General features: G+C 54.2%; 1 protein-coding gene across 3 annotated transcripts in view; it reads right to left on the minus strand.

The window, feature by feature from the left end:
* Window positions 1-2,829, minus strand: part of Dtx1 (deltex E3 ubiquitin ligase 1) — a 32,176-nt gene extending 29,347 nt beyond the window's left edge. For 2 of the 3 annotated variants that reach the window (XM_031337688.1, XM_031337686.1), the window contains exons 1-2: window positions 2,654-2,829; window positions 1,227-2,145 (exon numbers count right to left, since the gene is read on the minus strand). In XM_031337688.1, the coding sequence (XP_031193548.1) occupies window positions 1,227-1,485 (259 nt within the window). In that variant the 5' untranslated portion in view covers window positions 1,486-2,145; window positions 2,654-2,829. Of the gene's footprint in view, window positions 1-1,226; window positions 2,146-2,636 lie in introns of all 3 variants that reach the window. The other variant, XM_031337687.1, reaches the window with a different exon arrangement.
* Window positions 2,830-8,628: the final 5,799 nt, after the last annotated feature.

Genomic DNA, 8,628 nt, shown 5'->3' on the forward strand with positions numbered 1-8,628 from the left:
TTGCACCTCTGGACTCTAACTCTGGGTCCACACTGTAGCCTGCTTAGCCCCGCTGTGGCTCTCCAGCAACATGCATGGCTACATGCTGACATATTTTTAACTAAGATGAAATAGCTACAGGTGGTGAGCGGCCTCCGGGCTGGTCAGAAAGCTCCGGGGAGGGTGAAGATTCTATTGTCAAAGCCAGCTGCCTGCAGCAGTCACCCAGGGAAGCATAGAGACCTTCTCAGTCCCCTGGTATCACTGCCCCTTAGGTCAAACATACCAAGGGCTCCTTGGTTTTCAGGAGGCAGGGCCTCCCTGTACACTGCCCGTTGTGTGTCTCAGAGGCCGCCCCGTGATGTGGCAGAAACTCTCCATAGAGGTGACAAATGCCCGGAAAAGGAGAGAGGGCCTGAGAGCGGGGTCATCTTTAGTGTCACAGTGACAACTGTACTACAGACAGGCCACGACCACCATCAGCAGCCATCACCCACACCAGGGGGCCACCAAGATGGCCAGCACCCCTCCGCCCCCGGTCACAGGCCACTCCTAACATCAGGGCTAGCAGCACTATCAGTTTCAGACCATCAAGGATTTCCACAGTCCATGACACTTCAATGTCTCATCGTTCTTAGGCCACTACCACTCTTTCTTCCAGCATGGCCCCACCCCCACCTCAGACATCACCAGCACTTCTCAGGAATCATCTGTACATTACCCCCCACCCCCACCCCACCCTACACCTGCAGCCAGCTTGTCCCCACAGCTCTGGACTCCCAGCTGTCTGGATTTTGATCCTGGCTCAGAGTGCAAATCACTCAGCTGCTAGGAGACTCAGTTTCCTTTGCCTGTAAAATGGCCCACTAGTAGTTAAAAAAAAAAAAGAGAGACTTTCTGGCTGTGATTGTGATTGGTATAGAGGAACCTGTGCTAAAGCACTGAGGGGCTCAGGGCTGGGGGCTGGGGGAAGAGGGATCCACTTAAAGAAATCTTTATACAGATTGAAGAGACAGCAATCTACCCACTTTGCAGGTAAAGAAACTGAGGCTCAGAGATGCTTATCCATCCCCCAACCCATTAACTAAGACATAAGGCTGGAACCAACATGCTAATCTGGACCAGGTCACACGGTCTGTTTTCCCAGGAGCCCTAGACACCCCTTTCAGGCATCCTGGGAGGGGGGAATTGTTGCATCCCCCCACCCCCGTGAGAGCTGCTGGCCTGGCCTGTGGGAGGCTACTCACCTGTGTCTTGCCGGAACTGATGCATGGATTGTAGGTCAATGATGTAGGGCACCAGCTGGGCGTCCACCTGGCCAAGGACCACAGAGCCCCGGGCATCCTCCTTGAGAACATTCTCGATGTGGTGGCACACGGTGGCCGTGTAGGGTCGCCAGCGGCTGTGCTCATTGAGCCACTCCCACACCACCACCCGGGCCACGTTCTGCGGCGGGAAGCCCAGCCCGTTCACCGGCACCATCACACCTTGGCCTGGCCGTGACATGGCCACTGCCGCCTGCGGGGCCAGGTCCCCACTGTTGCTGGCCCAGCTCCTCCTGGGCCTGGGAGCACCGGGGAAGCTTCGTCCTCCCTCTCCAGGGCGGGCGGCTAGGAGTGTGGCCTCTTTTCCAGCTGGGCTCCTCTCCAAGGCCTAGAGGCCTGGGTTAGGGGGATGGGTGGCCATCCAGACGCTGCGAGGACCCCTTCCCGCAGAGCGCAGCTGTTGCACACAGCAGTGCGCGGAAGGCAATGTCTATCCTAGGTGGGGGACGTGATCTCAATTCCTTAGTCCCCTCGGTGCAGGTGCAGGAGTGAGGAGGCGCTTGCCCCTCTAGGTCCGGCCTGTCCCTGCTTCTCTCGTTCCTTCTGTCCGTCACGCAGGGCCTTGTCACCCGGGAGGCCCTGGCCCCAGCCTGCTGCTCCTTGCGCGCTCGACTCCGCTTTTCAGATTCCGTGCCTCGCTTCGGGGTGACTCGGGTCCGCCCCTCCCGACGGGGCTCCCTGCACCCCTGCACCCTTGTCCTCTCTCCTGGCTGGCCTGAGTGGTCGCAGATCTCCCAGGGAAGGGGGCGGAGCGTGGGGATCGCAGCTCCGGAGCTTCAGTCGGGAAACGGGGGGGGGGGCGGGGGCCGTGGGCACGCCCCACCCCACTGGTGTTCGCGACCTGCAGAGGCGACAGAAGGGGAGAGGGCCCTTTAAGACGAGAGCAGCCCCCTCCCCCTCCCAGGAGCCGCGGCAGAGAACAATGGGGCGCCGGTGGGGGGGCGGCAGGGAGGCTCGGGGGTCTGTGCCCTGCAGTCCCTGGGGTGCCCGGAGAAGAGCGGGCACCGTACCCCAGACTGTCACCCGCAATGGCCCGTGCTCGGTTGGAGCGCGTCCCCCGCCCCTGGCCGCGCGCTACCGGGGGCTGCGGTGTGGGATGCAGGGACGCGGGATGTGTGGATGCAGGATTCGGGGATGCCGAATGAAGGATGTGGAAAGCAGGGATTTGAGTTCAAGATGCGGAATGTCGAGATGGATGGAGGGTGCCGGGTGCAGCCACGACCTAGGTTTCCTCAGGGTTGGCGTCCCCGGGGGCAAAAGAGCTGCAGGTCGTTATGTCCCCGCCCGTTGGCATCTGCCCGCGGGCCCGCTGGAGCCAGGGATTTGGAGTACCTGCTCTACGCGCTCACCGTGATCTCCCCAAGCTGAGTCTTTCCCCACCGGCTCCTGGGAGGGAGGAAAGGAGGAAGGGCACCGCTTTGCCCCAGCCCGGACCTCGCCCGCCGCCGGACAGACAGACAGACAGGAGGACGCAGTAGTCCTGGCGCGCGGACGCGTCGGATGCGTCGCTGGGATCCCGCGGTGGAGGCGGCCTCGGGGCGGAGCGGGTAGAGGAAGGGGAGGAGACCGATCCGCCCAGCCGCTGTGACACGCGAGTCACCCAGTCCCTGGCTCACGAGGCATCGGATCCGGGCAGGGAGACACTAACCCGATCTGTGTTTAGGGGTTCTGGTTCCAATCTATCATCTTTGCCTTTAGCGCCTATGCTAGGGCCTGGTACACAACAAGCGCTCAATAAATGCTTGAACGAATGAATCTGATTTAGAGACAGTCTAAGGACTGCTCATGAGGCCTTCTGGGGTGGCTCCCCATCTCCTCATCGGAGTGGAGGGGGCCTAGAAAGGCCACTTCAGAGTCAAAAGGAACCTTGGAGCCTGGAGGGTTCAGAAGGCAGACTGAAGCTCATAGAGAGCCAAGCCCTGCGGGCTCAGCCCTTAAGAGCAGTGGCTGCTCTTCCAGAGGCTCCAGGTTCAATTCTCAGCACCCACTTGGCAGCTCATCCAGTTCCAGAGGATCTATTACCCTCATATAGAAACAAAACATACACAACACCAATGGACATAAAAATAAAATAAAGCTAAAATAAAGAGAGCATTGAAATATTTAAAAAAGGATCAAGTCCGGCATCCCAGGAGCCCAGCCAGCCACCTGACCTGTGTCCAGCTCTGGTTTGGCTGAAGGACTGGATTAGCTAAACCACTTCACTTTCCTGGGACCAGAGCAAATAGGGATATCATCTGTCACTGGGGGAAAGGGACTAGCCTCTAGACTGGTGGGAGGGAGTAGGGGAAGGAGGGAGTGAAGATCTCATACCAAGACTTTTGCAGCCAGAGTGATCACTCAGGACAGCAGTTCAAGGGTTCATGGGCACTGTGATAGGCCCTTTGGCCTCTGGCAAGCTGAACACAGCATCTGAGGACACAGGCATGGGCTGAGAGAGGACACATCCAGGGCTTGCCGTGTTTAGATCAGGGAAGATGAGCATGCCACAGCCCAGGCTGTAGGGGTGTGTGACCCAGGCAGCTGAGCAGGGTTAAGGGGTCTGTTTGGGAGCCAGACCAGAGTGGCCCTTGCTTGCTCCGCTTGGGATCTGGGGGTGGGGGAGGGGAGAGCAAGGTCAAGGGCAGGAGACACTAGACTCTACTCTCGGAACCAAACTGGGTCAGCTGGAGTCCTTACCCTGCCCAGGATGCCTGTGGTCCTGCAGGGCCAGTTCCTGCTGGAGGGGGGTCAGTGACCTGTCTGAGGGCAGCCCTAAGGTCTGTAGGATAGCCTCCCCCAAGATTGGGGAGGGCTGAAATTTTTAGTCCAGGGTCTTCAAAATGACTTCTTGGGTTGGGGAGAGACATTAAAACCCAATCTACACCAAGGAGGTAGACATGTGCGTTGATTTTTTTTTTTTTTTTTTTTGAGAAGAAAGTCATTCACAACCACATACAGACATTGTTTAATGACCACCTTGTGATATATGGGAACCTGAGGTCCTCAGGGTAAGGAAGTTCACCAACTCAAAGTCACACGGGGATTTAGGAGCTAACACAAAAGAAGAATCCAGCCAATTCCTCCCAGCAGCCTCTCTTGATTCATCTTCCATCTTCCGTCTTCCTCCAGGACAGCCTGTATCATGCCATCAGCTGGCATACACCACTTACACAAAGCCAGTTCCTGCTCAAAAGGCTCCTAAGGGCTCCACCATGGTTCACCTCTGTGGCCCCACATCGTCTCGGGACGGATTCTGCTTATTGAGTGCCCCTTCCATTCAGCCCCTGGAGGTAAGACTGTGTCCTCATTTTACAGGCAGGAAACAAACTCTGTGGAAGCTCAGAGAGGTTATTCCATTTGTTCGACTTTCCACAAGAATTAGCAGGGCTGGGAGGAGTTGACCGCCCCAAAGCAACAAGCCACCATGATGCTTGTTGAAGGACTAATTGATGCAATCTGGGTGATCTAGCACAGTGAAACCTTTCATGGAGGATGGTTGAGAAAAAGGACTACAAGCAGTTAACAGCCACCCATGGCTGCAGGCCCAAAAGGGGCAGGATCTCAGGATCCTGTCCCTAGGAGCATGTATTGGTCATTCTGTCTCTCTCATACATAACAGGGTGGATGCAAGCTTCCAGGCTCTTCCCACCAGCTCTCTGTCCATCTAGATCTAGGGTCAGCTCTTCTCTGTCCTTCTAAGATTGCAAAAACATTAAGGAGAGAACAGGAAGGAGAGTGTAGACTGTGGTTTTTTTTTTGTTTTGTTTTGTTTTGTTTTGTTTGTTTTTTGTTTTTTTTTTAATCTTTGGGGCCCTTGGAAGTCAGGGAACTTCCTGAGGTTATAGGGATAAGTGTGGTGAAGGTGGATTAGAGGGACCCCAGAAGGGTGACCAGTGAGGCCCTCCCCATGACAAGGAGCGCTGTGTTGATGACCTCATGTCTAAGCTGTAGCCCAGGAATGGTGTTTTCCCATCAGGAGGCAGGAGACCCAGAGTGACAAGATACCCTCCATACTTACCCTGAAGTTCATGTGGGGCATCCACCTGAATGCTGGTCTCCCTCAAGAGCACCTGATCATCATCCAAGTTCTCAAAGATGGTAAGAGTACAGTCCTTACCGGGGAAACGGGTTTGTTTTTCTGGATTCAAGAGAGTGCAGCCAAGGCAGTTTGAGTCGAGGGATATGTGTCTCTGTATTGTAAACATTCCAGGCCTGTTTGGGAGCCATTCACAGATCCCTTGGTTAAAAGACATTTATACCAAGTCCAGCAAGGCGGCTCCTTGGGAAAAGGTACTTTCTGCCAAGCCTTAGACCTGAGTTCAATCCCTGGGGCCATTTGGAATGGCAGGGAGGTCAGCAGGCCTGAGTGGGGGTGTGCACTCCTGTCCTGAAAATGATGGCGCAGAGGAAAAGAATGGAACAGGCCGTTGGGAGGCAAGAGGAAGAAAGAGAAGAGAGACACTCCTGGGTCCCCCAAGGGGTCCAATCCGGCCCCAAAGTCCACTTCCTCGGATTGTCTGACTTAAGACCCAGTTCTGTCAAGCCAGTGCTGTGCATGGGATGCAGGCAGTAACAGGATGTGTCGAGTACATTCTGTGAACCAGGGACTCTGTTTACTCTTTCTGGCTTCCAACCTCCTGGCAGCATTGTGGCAGACTTCTCACACCCAAGGACCTGGCTGTTGTACCATGCATCTGGGGACATAGGTACATAGGTACATGGTTTTTGATGGATGCCTCCACTTCTTATGAATCTCAGTCTCTCTACTCCACGAAGGCTGGATGAGACCCTCACCAACTTTCCCTTTAAATTCAGGTTGACTGGCTGTGGGCACTCTTGACCTAGGCTCCTTTTTCTATTGCAGAGGAGAAGGACCCACAGGGGAAAAAACAGGTGGACAGTTAGTGTGACCCAGATGTGCCTGAAGTTCAGTGGCCCTGGAGCTGAAAGAGTTGGTCCACCTGTGGAACACAGAGGCTGGCCAAGGGGAGGATAGAGCTCGATCCACCTGCAGGAACCCAGGTGGCCAGAGCTTACTTCCTCTCTTGCTGGCCTGGCTGCCTTTTCTCTGCAATCTATTCTAAACCGATTCTTATTGTGGCAAAAGCAGAGAACATAAGATTTTCCCATCTCAGTCACATTCGAGTTTACAATTCATCAGCACCAAGTAGGTTCCTGTTGTGCAAATGCCCCCCAGAGGCTTTGTCCCGCAGATGTGAAGTCTTCGACTCTCTGCTCACTTATTAATTCATCCCACGGTGGGGCGTTCAGAACAGTGTCTATGGGCACGGGGTAAAGTGTCTCTTTGAGACCTTGCTCTCAATTCTGTTGGCTGTGCCCATTGTCAGTACAATAGTATCTAGAGTTACCTGCCAAATGGTGAGCCTTGGCTCTGGGCATGTGTTTCCCTTAGGGAGTTCCCAGAAAGGATTAATGCAGGCAGGAGACCTGAATTGCCTGTGGACCACACTGTCCTGTGTGCTGGAGACCAGGTCAGGAAGAGAGGAAAAGAAGGAGCCATCCAAGCGCTGACCTGCTGCCCTCCTGGGCTTCCCACGATTTGCCCAGTTACATCCTGTCCTCATGGTGGAGCTTCAGAAGCCCTGAGCCAGCACCCCATGTCCTCCCTCAGCCTGAGTATGTCAAGTATTTCATCCCAAAGATGGGAGAAGTGACCTGATGCTAGAGACTAGGCTGTGCTCCCCTGAAATTCACAAGCTGAGGCTTGGCTCTCAATATGGCTGTGTCTGGGGACACAGTGCCAGCTCAGCAAATGCATTAGGAGAGCTGAGTGCTGAAACGTCAGTGCCCCCACTCCCTGTCTCCCTCTCTGTCTCTCCCTTTGTCTCTCTTTCTGCCTCTGTCTCTCTCTTTCTCTGTCTCTCTCTCCCCAAGCTACATGTTCGTGCAGATATAATTCTGGGGGAGAACCTCTGAGAGCAGATTCACACAGGATATCTACCTCCCCAGAAGCACTCTGCTCCCTATGTCCTGACCACAGCAGGATGACCAGCTGGAAACGGTGACATGTGGCCTCCCTGTAATCTCCCTGAAGACTCATTCACAGTTGGCCAAAGGGGCCCAGACACAGCAGCAGAAGGAAGAAGACTTCCCAGGTCATGTGGGCATCAGAGTCACCCAGGGCACCCATCTCAGCCCAGATAAGGGAGGCCCAGTGGTCACACGGGTTTATGGGAGATAATTTCTGGTGGCTTTTCATGTCCTCTCTGGCCATAGGGATTTTTTGAGCCGTTAGAATTGATAAAGTAGGTGCATTACCTGGAAGCTCTGGGATACAAGTTTTTAAAAAAATTAAATCTTATTTGGTGGGGACTACATGTATCCTGGCAAGTGTGTTTAGGTTAAAGAGCAACTAATGGGAGCTGGTTCTCTCTTTCTACCACGTAGGTGCCAGAAATTGAAGTCAGGTCCTTAGGCTTGGTGGCAATCCCTGTTACGTGCTGGTCCAGGACTCTTATTTTTAAGGGGAGCCTCAGCAGCATCTTCAGTCCAATGATGCTGCCACAGACAAAGAGAACTGACTGGGTGTAATGCTCTCCCTTGGGTCCTCTGCCCTCTCTCAGATCCTCTGTCTTCCTCTGTCCGTCCCTCCCTCCTTCCCTTTCTCCCAATGGATTCTTGTGAACCATGGAGAGGGGCCAGGCTAAGGTCTTCGGGGCAGGTGGGAGCTCAGGGAAGAACTGATGGTTGTTTGGTCACAGAATTCTTACTTTCTTTGGGGACTTCAGTTTTGTTCTTTTGGGACTGCCCACTGATTGGATGATGGCCACCCATGTTATGGTGGGCTAAATCTCTTGAACGTACTCACCCAAATCTTTGAAATACTGTCACGACAGCGTAGAGATGGCTGAGTGATTGATCAAACACCTGGGCACCATTGCCTAGCCAAGTTGACGCCTAAAACTAACCATACCAGCCAGCAAGGTTCTTCTGATTTCTCAAAGAAGGTAGATGGTCATTTATTGCAGCTTTATTGCTGTCTCCTCTGTGTCAAAATGGCTGCTGGGGCATGAGGAATCACAATCCCAAGTGAAGGTATCGAGAGCAAGAAGGGAGAAAGAGCAACTAGATTGTTAACTGCTCCTTCTTCTCCGTAGAGGAAGAAAGTCTCTGATGTCATGGCTGAGCTCTGTCTCCACCAGCCAGCTCTGGGTTATGTGACCCTCAGTGGGTGTCCTGGCTGATATGGAAGATGCTAAGGTGGCCTGACCCAGCCTCTGGGCCCAGGTGGATTTTGGAGGTCTGGAAGGAAGGAGGGATGAGAGAGAGAGTGGGGCATCATGGATGTTGGTGTATATTCTGGGATGAAAGCCATGGCAGA

The sequence above is a fragment of the Mastomys coucha genome, unplaced genomic scaffold (genome assembly GCF_008632895.1).
Source record: "Mastomys coucha isolate ucsf_1 unplaced genomic scaffold, UCSF_Mcou_1 pScaffold22, whole genome shotgun sequence".
Lineage (NCBI taxonomy): Eukaryota > Metazoa > Chordata > Mammalia > Rodentia > Muridae > Mastomys > Mastomys coucha.